This window comes from Chlorocebus sabaeus, chromosome 5 (genome assembly GCF_047675955.1).
Source record: "Chlorocebus sabaeus isolate Y175 chromosome 5, mChlSab1.0.hap1, whole genome shotgun sequence".
In the NCBI taxonomy this organism is placed as follows: Eukaryota; Metazoa; Chordata; class Mammalia; order Primates; family Cercopithecidae; genus Chlorocebus; species Chlorocebus sabaeus.
This window is the reverse complement of record NC_132908.1, coordinates 47,065,425-47,081,996: the sequence shown is the minus strand read 5'-3', so window position 1 is coordinate 47,081,996 and position 16,572 is coordinate 47,065,425. Positions and strand designations below refer to the sequence as shown.

Here is a 16,572-nt window from a genome sequence, read left to right as displayed (position 1 = left end):
ACAGAAAACGACCACAAAGACATCAGTATTGCAGAAAAGCATCTGGATTCGGGGCAGCTTTCAAAACTAGGAATATGTTGGCTAGAGAGTTACCTTACTGATCACTGACTTATCTAGTGGGCAGAAAAAGCTGTTACAGGGGTTAACTCTTTTTAGCTCTGAAACCCTTACTTTATTTTAATGGAAATATTGAAAAGCATAGACCACTCGCTTACCTTCTTAACAGTGTGTGTGGGATGTATAGGTTTTCTTAAGAAACCTACCAACCCAAATACCACATCATAAGTGACATAGCGGGAAGAGGCTCTTGGACATGACAGGCACACGGGTAGGTTGGGGTCAGCACAGGTGGCCACTCCCTTCCTGCTATTCACGGCCTGTGGCTTTCTCATGACCCCAGTCCCTTCTGTCAACCCTGTCACTTGAACTGGTATTTTGCAATGAGTCTATGTCTGGCATACATGGCTAAAAGCCGCGGAGGTAAAGTGAACTCAGTGAGTCAAATCAGACACAAGGTAACAGCCAAGAGGCCTCTTCCGAGGTTCCTAGTTATAGTTAGGAGTGACCCAGCCTCAGGCCAGAGCCCGATGTCAATGGCTTCCTCCCCTCACTCTGAGTCATTACTCAGTTAATGACAATTCTAGGCAACAAAAAAACTTAAACTAGAGTATCTCTGTGGCCTTTTAAGTCCAGGCTAATGTTAATCAACTGACCATGCCTGACAGCCAGCTGATCCTTTCAACACGGGCAACAAGGTATTGAACATTAAAATATTAGAAAAGGATACATTATTCCCAGACATGCACACTGCCATGAGGCCTTACAAAACCTTCACGCCAACTTATTTCATGTACAATTGAAACATTTTTTATATGGTAGTTTGGCTGGAACATCTTATAAGGACCAGTCAATAGATTTCTGAAGAGGTTTATGTTACAATGGTGTCTCACAAAGATCCTTAGGACATCCTGTTCCTAGAAGCACTGTCATGTGTTGGAATCTCTTAGAATAAAGTAAGTTTGTTCTTCAATCTAGCGTTTTCTTCAAACCCATGCTGCATATTATTCACATGTAGGAAACTCTAAATATTTTGTATCAAATACTAACAATTAAAAACCCACGTTCCACATACCTGAGATTTGTTGGTGCTGTTGGATGTGTTAGTGGTTTGGGTGCTTTGCATTTTGCCAACTGCCTGAGAGGACTCCAGGGATACATCTTGCGACCCTACTCGGTTCCCAGTGGACGGACGGCAAAGCAGCTGTTTCGGGGTTTTGCATGGTGTTGCATCGGAATCCTAACACAAGTCACATGAGTTATAATGTGACATATTAGTAATTTAGATACTCAATATTCAGAAAGAAAAACAATTTTGGTTAAAGTACTCTCTAGACTAAATTTAAACATTTGGGAGTTAAAAGAAGCACACTGAGGAATTTACAAAATTAATTGTTTGTTTAAATTTTCCTCTAAACATTTAAAGTGACTGATTTTATCAGAGAGCTTCTGTTCACTGTTAAATCCACTGCCCACATCTTACCTTGAAAGAGCTCACAGAGGTCTGAGTTTATTTGTTTTTTTATTTATAGAAAATGAAAGAGTATGTACGGTAAGGAGTGAGGAACCTAGGTCCTAGTCCCTGGCTTCAGCCAGACACAAGATGTCATTTGTCTGTAATGACAAATCAGTGATCATTCCAACCAAACATACTAGTGTGGGTGGGTGCAGACTTCCCAGCGACAGTGGGCTGAGCCCCACTTGTTTCTGGGCTGCTTGGGCCATGACAATGCTACGTCTCTCTGCAGGTCTCCACCCTGGCCCTGGCACTTTACCCAGTATCTCAGAGTCGCATTCTCTCACTTCCCAAGACTCCATCTCCCTATGTCTGTGACATCTAGCTTGGCATTCTGTCCTCCAGAGCATACTGCTCTAGGAACCAAAAAGGCACATGGGGAGATTTTGCACAGGAGGATTTATGATTCCATATTGACACAAGGTCATCAACAACATACAATATTTAGATTACTTTTCATGTCCTACACTTAATAAAGTTAAAATCAAACAGGTAAGCCTGCTTTAGATATCAAATCAGTAAACTACAAATTAACCTTGATTTTAAAAGGTAACTTACATTATAATTGACACATAAATTCTATCAGGATGGGGGAAGAAAAAAAATTCTATCAGGGTAGAAAGAGAAAGTAGATTAGAAATTACCAGAGGATAAGGGAGGGAAGGAAGAATTAGGAGAAACTACTACTAAATGCAGGGTTTCTTCTTGGGGTATGGAAATGTTCTAGAATTACTGGAGACGGCTGCACAACATTGTGAATATGTTCCAAAAACTACTGAATTGTACATTTTTAATGCTGAATTTTATGTTAATTATACCTCAATTAAAAAAAATTTGGCTGGGCACAGTGGCTCACGCCTCTAATCCCAGCACTTTGGGAGGCCTAGGTGGGTGGATCACGAGGTCAGGAGATCGAGATCATGGTGAAACCCCGTCTCTACTAAAAATGCAAAAAATTAGCCAGGTGCGGTGGTGGGCACCTGTAGTCCCAGCTACTTGGGAGGCTGAGACAGGAGAATGGCGGGAACCCGGGTGGTGGAGCTTGCAGTGGGCCAAGATCACGCCACTGCACTCCAGCCTGGGCAACACAGCGAGACTCCGTCTCAAAAAACAAAAAAAACCAAAAAAAACAAACAAAATTCAACCAGGAAGCTGAAAAAAATTGAGTGAAAGAAGCCTTACACAAAAGTATATTCTATGTGGTTCCATATATATGAAATTCTGAAACAGGCAAAACTAACTATGGTGTTAAAAAGTCGTAACAGCTGGGCTCACACCTGTAATCTCAGCACTTTGGGAGGCCAAGGTGGGCAGATCACAAGGTCAGGAGCTTGCGACCAGCCTGGCCAACATGGTGAAACCCCATCTCTACTAAAAATAGAAAAAATTAGCTCGGTGTGGTGGCACGTGCCTGTAATCCCAGATACTCAAGGAGGCTGAGGCAGGAGAATCGCTTGAACCCAGGAGGTGGAGCTTGTGGTGAGCGAAGATCATGCCATTACATTCCAGCCTGGGTAACACAGCAAGACTCTGTCTCAAAAAAAAAAAAGAAAAGAAAAAAGAAAAAAAAGAAAGAAAAATGTTAAAGGCCAGGTGGGGTGGCTCATGCTTGTAATCCCAGCAACTTAGGAGGTTGAGGCAGGTGGATCACGAGATCAGGAGTTCAAGACCAGCCTGACCAACATGGTGAAACCCCGTCTCTACTAAAAATAAAAAAAATTAGCCAGGCACGGTGGTGTGCACCTATAATCCCAGCTACTCAGAAGGCTGAGGCAGGAGAATCGCTTGAACCCGGGAGGCAGAGGCTGCAGTGAGCCAAGATCACGCCACTGCACTCCAGCCTCGGCGACAGAGCGAGACTCTATCTCAAAAAAAAAAAAAAAAAAAAAATCGTAACAGTGGTTCCCTCTGAGGGTGGGGTTAGGGACTGATGAAAGAATCATGAGCTTGCTCTTTAGGTTGACGGTAATATTTGTACCTTATTAGGATTTTGGGCTATACATGTGTATGTATGTATTTGATAAAATTTAGTGAACATATGAGCAAGTAACCTAGACCATGAAAGTAAAAAAATTAGGGAAATTAAAAAAAAAATTTAGTAAATGTACAATTAAGATTTCCTTATATGTCAATTTCATATCAAAAGGAAAAAATAGGCTGGGCATGGTGGCTCACGCCTGTAATCCCAGCACTTTGGGAGGGTGAGGCAGGCGGATCACTTGAGTTCAGGAGTTTGAGACCAACCTGGCCAACAAGGTTAAACCCCGTCTCTACTAAAAATACAAAAAAATTAGTCCTGTGTGGTAGCAGGCGCCTGTAATCCAGCTACCCAGGAGGCTGAGACAGAATTGTTTGAACATGGGAGGTGGAGGTTGCAGTGAGCTGAGATCATACCACTGCACTCCAGCCTGGGCGACAGAGGGAGACCTCGTCTCAAAAGAAAAAAAAAGGAAAAAACAATAAACAAATATTGGAGTCTGGCTACAAGGATGCACAAGCTACAGTACTCTAGGGGAACTGATGTCTGTAATCTACTTTGAAATAGATCAAAGAATAAGATGAATTAATGGATAGAGTGATGGATAGACAGGTATGAGATAAGCAAGTAAAAGGTTAATGGCAGAATCTATTGGTGAGTACATGAATGCTCACTAAAATTTGTTCACTTTTGCTGTATGTTTGAAATTTTTCATAACAAAATATTGAGAAAAAGTACAAGCATGGAAGTTATTAAAATATCCCAGTAAAATGTAAGCAAAGGAAGTAGCCTTAGCCTTCAAGACAGCATTAATCCCAGCAAGAGAACGTGCATGCGTCTGAGTTCAGAAGAGCTGAGGCTTTCATACTTACTACATCGCTAGAGCTGGACTGTGTGGCAGAAGAGGACGACACTGGACCTGATGAAGAGTTTGAAGAGTGTTTACTAAGAGATTCCGAGGTTTTACTTCTACATTTTCCAAGGGCTTCATTTTCTTCAGATAGATTATTATTACATTTATCTAACTGCTGAGTATCTACTATCAAGGTAACACCATTTCCTGAAAGAGTGGCAAAAGATTGGAAAACGTTTCTTCCCATTAAACGCACACAACACAGAAAAGCCTCTAATACTCAGTCAATCGACCAAGGAAAATATCTTACCATTGCATGAAGGCTCAGGTCTATTCTTCAAGCCCCACTGCTTTGATATCCAATCTCTGTATGTGGCGACTTCATCTGTTACTCTAATTATTCTACCTAGTATGCTGCACGTGTTTAAAAAGAAAGGGAGAGGGAGGGAATAACATTAATTTGAAGATAAGAAGCCACAACCAATTTTGACGCAATGGGCTGGTTACAGATGAACTTTTACCTTTCTGTTTCATTGTTGGGATAGTACTTTGCTATTGGTGATACAGCATGACTCAAAACAACGTAGGCATAATCAAAGGCCTGCTTCACTTGCATGGCCCCATATGAACTCCTTCCAACATCATTACCTTTAAAAGAAATATAGGTAACATAGTAAGCTTGACTGTGCTTAATGTGCACTAAATGTTGACGACCCTCTTCCAGGAGAGCAAGGGCCATAGCTATCCCACCAGAGTTGTGCCTGGAAGCTGAGCTGTGAGCTGTTCCCAAAGCTCCCCAGTCTCTGAATATGTGCATCATGCAGTTGGTACTTCATTATGGTGTATCAGTTGTCGAAATGTATTCTGGCCCATCAAGAACTATCCCATTCCATACATAAACAGTTATGCAAACAAAAGAAATAGCGCCCTGTTCACTCCTAAGAGTGAAACCCCAAGTTACATTAGAAATAATTCTATATTTTTTGGGTTTATATTAGCTATATATTTATTTATCACTCTAAATTATGAGCCCCTAAAAAGCAAGGATCATCTTGCTGAAAAGTCTTCGTGTCCTTTGGCCCAATGCTTTTGAACACAGCAGGCTCCCAATCAATGTAATGTTTTCTCAGTGAATAAACACATAGAACTATTAATGTTTATAAGGCAGCTCAATAAGCCAGAAATGGTTCCTAGGCAACTACTGTATCTTTTCACTCCCTTTCCTTACTCATTTTCAAAGTTTACACATTAAAGCAAATGACTAAAAGCACTTCCACTGAAGTCCAACAATGCAGAATCTAAATATTTTACAATTATATCAAGAAAAAATATTGCTCAGAAAAATCAGGACACAAGCAAGCAAACAGAACTTCAGAAAAGCATGGAAGGAATTTACTTTCTGCTTACTTTCAAGCCCACACGAAGCTGGAAAAAGCACAAAGAGACATGCAAAATCAAAGAGGAAAGGAGAAATTCAAAAAGAAAATACATTGTCTCCTTGCATCCTTCTGCTCATGAATTCAAAGATACATTACTGTGCTTGCTGCCTCTAAGGACTTCAGAATCATCTCATTAAAGCCTCATTAATTGCTGACAACTGGTTATAATCAAGGCAATAAGGACCCAAGAAAAAGGAGAAGCAGCCACCAAACATGAATCCATCCAAATAAGTAATGCCTTTTCTACTATGCTTTTAGGGTTAAACAGATTCTACTCCCTACTTATCTGGAAGTCTCCAAGGTGTTTTTCGATTGTCTGTGTCTGTTTATTTTAGTATGTTTGCTCATGAAATATTTTGATGAAAAAAGAATAACAATTAGAAGTTGTTCCTTCATTTTTCATCTAAAGAGAATTTAAAGTATAATAAGGTGACTGACAGTGCCCTCTCTTTGAATGCCCAAAAATTTACCTAATTTCAATACCTGGTTGTAAAGGATCTTCGATATAAAGCATTGATGGCCTGTAGCCATCTAGCATATTTTTCTGTACTTCATCTTTGGCCACATATGAACCACCATCCTTTATCCGGATGCCAGTCTTTAAATAATTGAAGTGTCGTCCATATAATTCAAAAAATTCTATTAAGAGAACACCATAGTTTGTATTGGGGATGCAAGCATCTTCCCTGGGATGTAACTAAAAGCAGAAAAGAAGAAATTATATTGGATTTTTGCTAAATTATCAAGGAGAGGGGGAATAAATTATATTCTAACTTCTACAAGCAATATTATTATAATTTTGGTTTAGCATAGCAGTCAATTGATAATGGGATAACAGCAGCCTATACTGCTGTTACACACAACACTAAAGTTCCATGGTGCGGGAATGGTGGGAGACTGTTTGTAAGGCTGAATTTTACAGCTGCACCAGGCTGCCGACCAGGGCTGGCTTGGCCCAAGACATCAGCAAAGTCGTTCTGACTCACGAATAGACTCAGGCAGTTGGCAACCCTGCGCCACATAAACACACCCATTTATAATACTAAGACTCGAATCTGCTTATCCAAATAGCAGGTCTCAATTAAAACTAAACTTACAAGATTTAGCTGCTTAGAAGACATTCTTATTGCTGGCACTTATACTATTTACGCTTATGGAAACCAGGCCATACATTCTGCATGTTAAAATTTGCAGTGAAAAGTCTCAAAAATACTGGAATATATGGGATTTAAAACCAAAAATATTCTTTCACAGGAATTTAAAAATATGCATTTGCTAAATGATAAAAATGTACCCAGTTTAAAGGGAAAAACCGTAAGTAATCAAGGAAAGCAATGCAATTACAGGTTGATTTTGATTTTTTCCAAAATGTTTCCCAGCTGATTGATCACTTTTGCTTTTAGTGTGCACTAGCATGGTATACCCATATGACTTACCTGAAGGAAACTGACTGCCATTAAAAAGAGACTATAAGAACCAATTCCACCTGTAAATACTTCATTAAGGTCCCTCTGCAATAGGAATTGTTTCAATACTAAAACCAAGTATGGCAATACAGGATATTTCTGAAAAAGAAAATTGTATTTTCAATGAATTCCTGTATCAGCAACAGATCTAAGCATTAAGAGGGGCATAAATTGGTCCTTACATTATAAAATTTGGTAGCGATATACAACATACTTAATTTTCCATTCTAAGAGTAAGCTATTAAAAAAAAGTAAACTATAGGTAATGAATGGTTCTCCCCTTATATCTAAAATGTAAGACATGTACACAGGAATAATAGCATCTAAGTACTTGCTACAGGGCTGGGCATGGTGGCTCATGCCTGTAATCCCAGCACTTTGGGAGACCAAGGCAGGCAGATTACCTGAGGTCAGGAGTTAAGAGACCAGCCTGGCCAACATGATGAAACCCTGTCTCTACTAAAAATATAAAAAACAGCCAGGAGTGGTGGCGGGAGCCTGTAATCCCAGCTACTTGGGAGGCTGAGGCAGGAGAATCACTTGAACCCGGGAGGCAGAGGATGTAGTGAGGTGAGATCGTGCCATTGCACTCCAGCCTGGGCGACAGAGCAAGAATCCGTCTCAAAAAAAAAAAAAAAAAAGTACTTGCTATAGGATAGAAACACAAACAGCATGTAACTGATGATGCTCATTTGTGACCATGACCCTCTAACATTCATTTGTAAACAGATAATAGAAAGAGTACAAGGACAAAGTCACCAACATCTTAAAGCACTAAATCAGTGAGATTTTTAAGAATCACTTTTCTTGGTGGCGCGCCACTGTAGACTAGGGACCTTTAGATTATTCTGCCACAGTCCTGGGGCAAACAAGAATCCGGCCTGCTGACTTACACATGGGCTGATGACTACAAACAGACCACCCCTCCCTTCCACGCTTTATAGGGAATGAGGCAGGGCTATCCGAGAGAACACCTGAACGGACAAGTATGTACAGAATGAGTCCACCTTTTGCTGTGCACATATGCATTCACTCCTCTCTGTAAGCCATGCCATAGGCTGAGGCCACTGAGGAAAACAAAGCAGGCACAACATCTTCAAAGAAGTCTTAACAGCTATTATTACTTAGGGTGGTAAAATTACTAGTTATTTCCATTTTTTTCCCCCTCACTCTGTCACCCAGGCTGGAGTACAGTAGCACAATCTTGGCACATTGCAATCTCCAGCTCCTGGGCTCAAGTGATCCTCCCACCTCAGCCCACGACACCCAGCTAATTTTTGTATTTTTGTAGAGACAGGGTTTCACCACTGGTCTTGAACTCCTGAGCTGGTCTTGAACTCCTGAGCTCAAGTGATCTGCCTGCCTGGGCCTCCCAAAGTGTTGGGATTACAGGTGTGAACCATAGCACCTGGCCAGTGATTTCTATTTTTTTCTTTACTCTTATCTCTGTTTTCTAGATGTCCTACAGTGAACACGCATGGCTTCTATAAAAAAGAAAAAAAAAAAAAGCTTATACTTTTGCAAATTGTATCAAACTAAGCAAGCATAGGAAAGAACAAAAATATGGAGAAGTAAGTATTTTTAAACATTGTGGGCTGGGCACGGTGGCTCACGCCTGTAATCTCAGCACTTTGGGAGGCCGAGGTGGGCAGATCACTTGAGGTAGGGAGTTCGAGACCAGCCTGGCCAACATGGAAAAACCCCATCTCTACTAAAAATACAAAAATTAGCCGGGCGTGGTGGCACACGTATGTAGATCCAGCTATTGTAGAGGCTGAGGCACAAGAATCATTTGAACTCGGGTGGTGGAGGGTACAATGAGCCAAGATCGCACCACTGCACTCCAGCCTGAGTGACAGAGCAAGACTCTGTCTCCAAAAAAAAAAAAAAAAAAAAAAAAAAAAAAATTGTAGTTAGGTTAGTCTAGATACAGTTCCCTTTCAAAGAACAATAAGGGGTCAGGTTTGGTGGCTCATGCCTATAATCCCAACATTTTGGGAGGTCAAGCAAGGAGTTTAAGAACAGCCTGGGCAACATAGCAAGACCTTATCTCTATTTAAAAAAAAAGAAAAAAAAAAGGGGGGGGCCACATAGCAAGACCTCATCTCTACTTTGAAAAAAAAAAAAAAAAAAGTGGCCGGGCTTGGTGGCTCACGCCTATAATCCCAGCACTTCCAGAGGCTGAGGAGGGCGGATCACCTGAGGTCGGGGTTTGAGACCACCCTGGCCAACATGATGAAACTACATCTCTACTAAAAATACAAAAATTAGCTGAGCGTGGTGGTGCGCACCTGTAATCCCAACTACTCAGGAGGGTGAGGCAGGAAAATCGCTTGAACCCAGGAGGCGGAGGTTGCAGTGAGTCGAGATCACGCCCCTGCACTCTAGCCTGGGCAACAGAGTGAGACTCCATTAAAAAAAAAAAAAAAAAAAAAAAAAAGAGTTAGCCAGGTGTGGTAGGCCCGCCTGTGATCCCAGACACTCATGCTAAGGTGGGAGGATCACTTGAGCCCAAGAGGCTGAGGCTGCAGTGAGCCATGATCACTGCACTCTAGCCTGGGTACCAGAGTTAGACCTGGTGTCAAAAAATTAAAGAAAGGAAGAAAAGGAAGAAGGAAGGAAAAGGGAAAGGGGAAGGAAGAAAAGGAGAAAAGAAAAGAAGAGGAAGGGAAAGAAAAAGAGAGAAAAGAGAAAGGAAGGGACAGAGGAAGAGAGAGAGGGATAGGGAGAGGGAGAAGAAAAGGGGGAGGGAGAGAGAGAAAACGAGAATATGAAAGAATAAATAATTAGGGAAATATCTAACGCAGTTTTACCTGGATATACCCTTCGACCTCAAAATTTTGCTTCTGGGACTCTTCCTACAAACATTTTGCACGTGTAAAGCAAGATGCATGCATGGAAGTATATTCGTCAATCCCTTTTTCTAATAGCAAAAGAAAAACTGGAACAACACTGAAGAACTGCTAAATCAAGCAGCCACAGTCTTACAAAAGACTACTGCCTGTGTAACCAACAAAAAGAATAAAGCAAGCCTCTATGTGTCAATATGGAAGAAACCTCCAAAACATTAAGTTTTTACAAAGGTATGAGACTATGTGTGTATAATGTGCTACTCCTTTTGCTTATAATTTTAAAGAACATAAAAAAGCAACACAAAAAATAATAACTGGCAATGAGAAATTCTATAAAAATGATCTAAGTATCTATGGTGTAAGGGTGACTCACTTTACACCATCTCTTCATACTGATGAATGTTATCATGCATACGAATTTCAATTTTTAAAAGCTTTTTTCCAGAAAAATATTAGACAGGCGCGCATGCACACACACATACACACACCCAATATAGTGAGATTATGGATAATATTTCTTTTATTTTTCTGCTTTTCTGTCTTCCATACATTTATGCAAGATGATAATGCTTGCAATATCAAGTAGTTAACATTTTTTCTTAAAAAACAAAGAAGAAATAGAAACTTTAGAGCTGCTTGAGAAAAAAAAAAATTGTGAATATTCTAACAGAAGCCAAAGGAGTTAATAGTTTAGGTTAGAGGGGAGAAAGCCGACAACTATCTAAGTATGTAAAATGTTCCACAGATAATGGTGACAAATTCTTCTCTATCTTGGAAGAAAATAGAATAGAAATAAACTTAAATCATTTCAAAATAGAAGTAAAAAAGCCTGTAGGAAACACCTTAAAGGTAATTTAGGGATTGAAATCTAGAAAACGCTCTTAAAACTCTTAACCTATTTCCTGTTTAGAAAAAAAAAAAGTACAGCCGGGCACGGTGGCTCACGTCTGTAATCCCAACACTTTGGGAGGCTGAGGTGAGCAGATCGCAAGGTCAGGAGTTCAGGACCAGCCTGGCCAATACGGTGAAACCCCATCTCTACTAAAAATACAAAAATTAGCCAGGCATGGCGGCGGGTGCCTGTAGTCCCAGGTACTTGTGAGATCGAGGCAGAAGAATTGCTTGAACCTGGGAGGCGGAGGTGGCAGTGAACCAAGATCGCACCACTGCACTCCAGCCTGGGTGACAGAGCGAGACTCTGCCTCAAAAAAAGAAAAAAAAAAAAGTGCAGCTCACTGCCCGCACAGTATTCTTGGGGCAAACAGGAAATGGGTTAAAAGAAGGGTTCTTAATCTGAACTCCTGAAGGTTAAAAACAGATGGAATCAACTGTGTAGCAGAATTCCATCTCTTCTGTTTCTACAAGGAAGGATCTAGAGCAGACAATTTCTTCAGAAGCTTTCTCAACTTTTAATTCTTACTTGAGGTCACATTAAAAGTTAATCACTGATCATTACAAGCAGATTCAAAGAAAGCAAAACCATTGCATACAAAAGTAAGGTGCAGGCTGAGCATGGTGGCTCATGCCTGTAATCCCAGTGCTTTGGGAGGCTGAGGCAGAAGGATTGCTTGAGGCTAGGAGTTAGAGACCCGCCTGGCCAACACAGCGAGATCCCCAACACTTAAAAAAAAAAAAAAAAAAAAAAAAAAAAAGTCCAGGTGTAGTGGCTCACGCCTGTAGTCCCAGCTACTTGGGAGGCTGAGGTGAGATGATCACTTGAAACCAGGAGTTTGAGGCTGTAGTGGGTCATGATCCAGCCACTGAACTCCAGCTTAGGTGACAGAGTGAGACCCTAGCTCTATTTTAAAAAGAGAGAGAGAGAGAGAGAGAGAGAGAGAGAGAGAGAGAGAGAGAGAGAGAGGTGTTTGTCAGCAACATGCATATAAAAATATTAGACCACCACCACAACAGAATCTTAAAATTACGTTTCTAATAGCTTTATTGTATAAACACTAAATTCTCTGACCTTGGTAAAATCTTTGATAAGGTCAGCTGCTCTCACGCCATTCTGTACATTAAAGCTGATATCAACTTTCACTTCAGTAAAAGAATCTGTTAGTTTAATAATAGGTACCTATAAAGAGAAGAAAGGTAAAATGTAAATGCTTTAACCAGATTAAATGACAAAATCAGGGGATGGAGGGTTACTAGACATGAGGTCTCCATCATCTCATGAGAGCATAAGAACACTGAGTATTCTAAATATGGCACACCCCAGTAACCATGGACTGCTACAAATACCATATGTTGCATATTTAGCATTGGGCCCCATACAATATATTTTGTAATTTCTATAAATTAAGAATTTTGTTTGGTGTCCAATTTTTGATTATTTATTTTTATTGTTTATATTTAAGGCATACATGTTTTGATATACTTATCTTGATATACATACTGAAGTGATTACCACAGTTAAGTAAATTAATATGCCCATCATCTCGTTTATTAGTTGACATATAGTTATAATAATTTTAAAATTATCTAACAAAAACCTTCCTCAATACTTTGGAGAACACTTTCTGAGTATAAGATGAAGAACGATGAATACTAGGTATTAAATGTTTTGTATCATCAAACTGTTTCTAATAAGAAAATTGCTGGATTCTTAAGGTATACACTACAACTCCCTTGCATTACTGGTCAGTTTTGCAAATAGCTCAAAAAGCAACCTGACAAGATAAGATATAAAAATTATTCTCAAAAACTGACATGATTATTTATGTGAGCTATCAGGAGTTCTTTTCAAAAAATGCTCCAACTTGGGCAACACAGGGAGACCCTATCTCTACAAAAAAAAATTTTTTTTTAAATAAGCAAGGCGTGGTAGGGTGCGCCTGTAGTCCCAGCTACACATAAGGCTGAGGTGGGAGGATCACTTGAGTCCAGGAGTTAGAGAACAGCCTGGGCAACATAGTGAGACTGTATCTCTCTCTAAAAAAATGAATAAAATATTGCTGGGCGCAGTGGCTCACGCCTGTAATTCCAGCACTTTGGGAGGCTGAGGCGGGCGGCTTACGAGGTCAGGAGATTGAGACCATCCTGCCTAACACAGTGAAACCCCGTCTCTATTAAAAATACAAAACATGAGCCAGGAGTGGTGGCAGGTGCCTGTAGACCCAGCTACTCAGGAGGCTGAGGCAGGAGAATGGTGTGAACCCGGGAGGCGGAGCTTGCAGTGAGCTGAGATCGCGCCACTGCACTCCAGCCTGGGTGACAGAGCAAGACTCTGTCTTAAAAAAATAATAATAATGCAAATGAATAAAACAAACATCTCTACAGTGAGTACTGTGTATGATAAAATTGGGTATTTTGCTGTTGTTAAAAGAAATGGGCCGGGCGCGGTGGCTCAAGCCTGTAATCCCAGCACTTTGGGAGGCGGAGACGGGCGGATCACGAGGTCAGAAGATCGAGACCATCCTGGCTAACACGGTGAAACCCCGTCTCTACTAAAACTACAAAAAAACTAGCCGGGCGAGGTGGCGGGCGCCTGTAGTCCCAGCTACTCAGGAGGCTGAGGCAGGAGAATGGCATGAACCCGGGAGGCGGAGCTTGCAGTGAGCTGAGATCCGGCCACTGCACTCCAGCCTGGGCGACAGAGCGAGACTCCGTCTCAAAAAAAAAAAAAAAAAAGAAATGCAGGCCAGGTGCAGAGGCTCACACCTGCAATCCCAGCACTTTGGGAGGCAGAGGTGGGTGGATCACTTGAGCCCAGGAGTTGGAGATCAGTCTGGGCAACACGGTGAAACCCCGTCTCTACAAAATATACAAAAAAATTAGCCAGGCATGGCAGGTTGTGTCTGTAGTCCAGCTCCTCGAGATGCTGAAGTAGAAGGATCACTTGAGCCGAGGAGGTACAGGTTGCAGTGACCCAAGATTGTGTGGTCACAATCCAGCGTGGACAACCAGAAAACTTTTTATGTGCAAGCACGGTGACACTAACAAAATGAAAGAATCACTCACTTGCAATGTAACTGTGCTCACCAAACTTTAATTTTAATTCAAGTTTCATAGGTAAATAACCAAGGTTTAATACGAAATGCTGCAGAACTTACAGTTGCTTTGTCTAAAACTTTCACCGAATCCTCATCTGCGACTTTGTGTTTCCGAAGAGCTTCTTCCAGAGTCCAGAGGGGTAGGTTCTCCCACTTCCCAAACACCACTAGGTCGATGTCACTGTACACAGAATACATATACAAGAGGGTCTGAAGAAGCTGGAAACTTGTTTTAACTGACACTCATGCTTACAGACTTCATTAGTACAATTAAAACCTATTTCCCACCCTGGCCAACAAAGACTAAATGTGTTAGTGATAATGGTTTTGTGGAGAGGGGAAATAGTAGTTGTTGATTTTAACAAACTCCTCCTCCCAGTCATTTCACAGAATTCAGGTCTCAGGAAATAGGGTAATTTTGAAAGAAGTAAAATCTCAAAAAAAAAAAAAAAAAGAAAGAAAAAAGAAAAAAAAAAAAAAGCACTTAACGTCCTTTCCTTAATAAAGGCTTCCGGTACTAGACATAATGATTTTCCTATCTGGATGAGATTAATTGCAACTCAGAAATATTATGAAGTGCTTTAAACTGGATGCAGAACAAGTATCCAGCATGCTACCATTTGTGTTAATACACACACATGTCCTTTTATATGCACAGGTATCTCTGAAAGGATATGTGAGAAATTGGTAAAAGTGGCTGTTCTGGCTGGGCGTGGTGGCTCACACCTGTAATCCCAGCGCTTTGGGAGGCCGAGGTGGGCAGATCACGAGGTCAGGAAATTGAGACCATCCTGGCTAACATGGTGAAACCCTATCTCTACTAAAAAATACAAAAAAATTAGCCGGGCATGATGGCAGGCGCCTGTAGTCCCAGCTACTCGGGAGGCTGAGGCAGGAGAATGCCGTGAACCCAGGAGGCGGAGCTTGCAGTGAGCCGAGATCGCGCCACTGCACTCCAGCCTGGGCGACAGAGCCAGACTCCGTCTCAAAAACAAAACAAAACAAAACAAAAAAACAAGTGGCTGTTCCACGGAGAACCAGGGGGCAGAGGTGGGACTGAGACTTTTCCCTGTATTGATTTTTGTGCCTTTTCCAAATGTGAACTATGTGAATGTACTACCTATTCATAAAATTTAATTAAATTTTTTAAGAAAGAGTGATTTTTCATGTTTTACTGAGGCTGAGAACCTAAGTAAGAAATATGAACTCGAAGTTGAGTATTTTATGACTTTTGCAGGCCAAGGACATCTATGGGAAGAATGGAAATTGCCAGGGTCCACCCACTTCAGCACACTTTAAGTTGGGCTCAAGTGTACCAAATCAAGCTCAAATGGAAAAACATGATGCTGACCTTATTCTGGAGAGATTAAGTAATAATAGTAATAACCATGACGGAATGTTCAAACAATTTCAATTCTTAGAGAGCAAGTATTCACCCTTCAGAAAAACATCATTTCCAAAAGAAAGCCTCCAAGGCTGTGCATCAAGAGAGGTCTCATTTGAGAAGACTGAAACTGAACAAGAGTCCTGAAAGGCCAAGATCTTTCTCAGAGAAGAGATCTGTACCTGGATTTCTGGATCAGGATGCTGGAGCCGTAACTAGTAGAATGAGTTCTTAATTTGAAAGCGAGAGTGAGAGGGTGAGTGAGTGAGTGAGACAGTGGGAACTCACATTCTAGAGGATATGCAATCAGACATTTTATCATGAGACTACATTAACATCTGTGTCAGTGGGTTAAGTTATGGGACTGAGCAATACTCTGCCAGGTAGTCAATTTCTAAAATTAGTAACTAACTGATTCCACTGCAACATGATCCCTTTTCCATCTCTCTGTACCATCTATGTCTTGGAGATGTGAAGTGATATTCTACTTCAAGGTAAATCAAATTAAATGCTGGTAAATCCTTTACCTTTTTATTTTTTATTTTATTTTATTTATTTATTTTTTTGAGACAGAGTCTCGCTCTGTTGCCCAGCCTGGAGTACAATCTCAGCTCACTGCAACCTCCACCTCCCGAGTTTAAGCAATTCTCCTGCCTCAACCTCCGGAGTAGCTGGGATTACAGGCGCGTGCCGCTACACCCAGCTAATTCTTGTATTTTTAGTAGAGATGGAGTTTCACCATGTTGGCCAGGCTGGTCTTGAACTCCTGACCTCAAGTGATCCACCCTCCTCGGCCTCCTGAATTGCTAGGATTACAGGCGTGAGCCATCATGCCTAGTCCCATTTTTGTTTTATAAATTTGTTTTGTTTCTACTCCTTACAAATTTGACAGCCAAAACGAATACACTCTAGGAAAAGGTACAGTCCTTTAAAAGATTCATGAGTGTACTAACCTAGTAGGTAAATATAGTCCAGTTTTAAAACTTCCAAATATCTGGACCTGAAACAGAAAAAGAAGTTATTATATTGAGGTAT

The 16,572-nt window shown here is 40.9% G+C and overlaps 1 protein-coding gene across 5 annotated transcripts in view; it reads right to left on the bottom strand.

Moving 5' to 3' along the window:
- The window catches only part of TENT4B (terminal nucleotidyltransferase 4B), an 82,755-nt gene that overhangs the window by 2,716 nt on the left and 63,467 nt on the right, over window positions 1-16,572 (bottom strand). For 3 of the 5 annotated variants that reach the window (XM_073015358.1, XM_073015360.1, XM_038008508.2), the window contains 9 exons: window positions 16,491-16,537; window positions 14,214-14,334; window positions 12,128-12,235; window positions 7,280-7,408; window positions 6,327-6,540; window positions 4,926-5,052; window positions 4,715-4,818; window positions 4,424-4,611; window positions 1,133-1,297 (listed from right to left, as the gene is read on the bottom strand). In XM_073015358.1, the coding sequence (XP_072871459.1) occupies window positions 1,133-1,297; window positions 4,424-4,611; window positions 4,715-4,818; window positions 4,926-5,052; window positions 6,327-6,540; window positions 7,280-7,408; window positions 12,128-12,235; window positions 14,214-14,334; window positions 16,491-16,537 (1,203 nt within the window). The remainder of the gene's footprint in view (window positions 1-1,132; window positions 1,298-4,423; window positions 4,612-4,714; window positions 4,819-4,925; window positions 5,053-6,326; window positions 6,541-7,279; window positions 7,409-12,127; window positions 12,236-14,213; window positions 14,335-16,490; window positions 16,538-16,572) is intronic. The other 2 variants (XM_073015359.1, XM_038008509.2) reach the window with 1 other exon arrangement.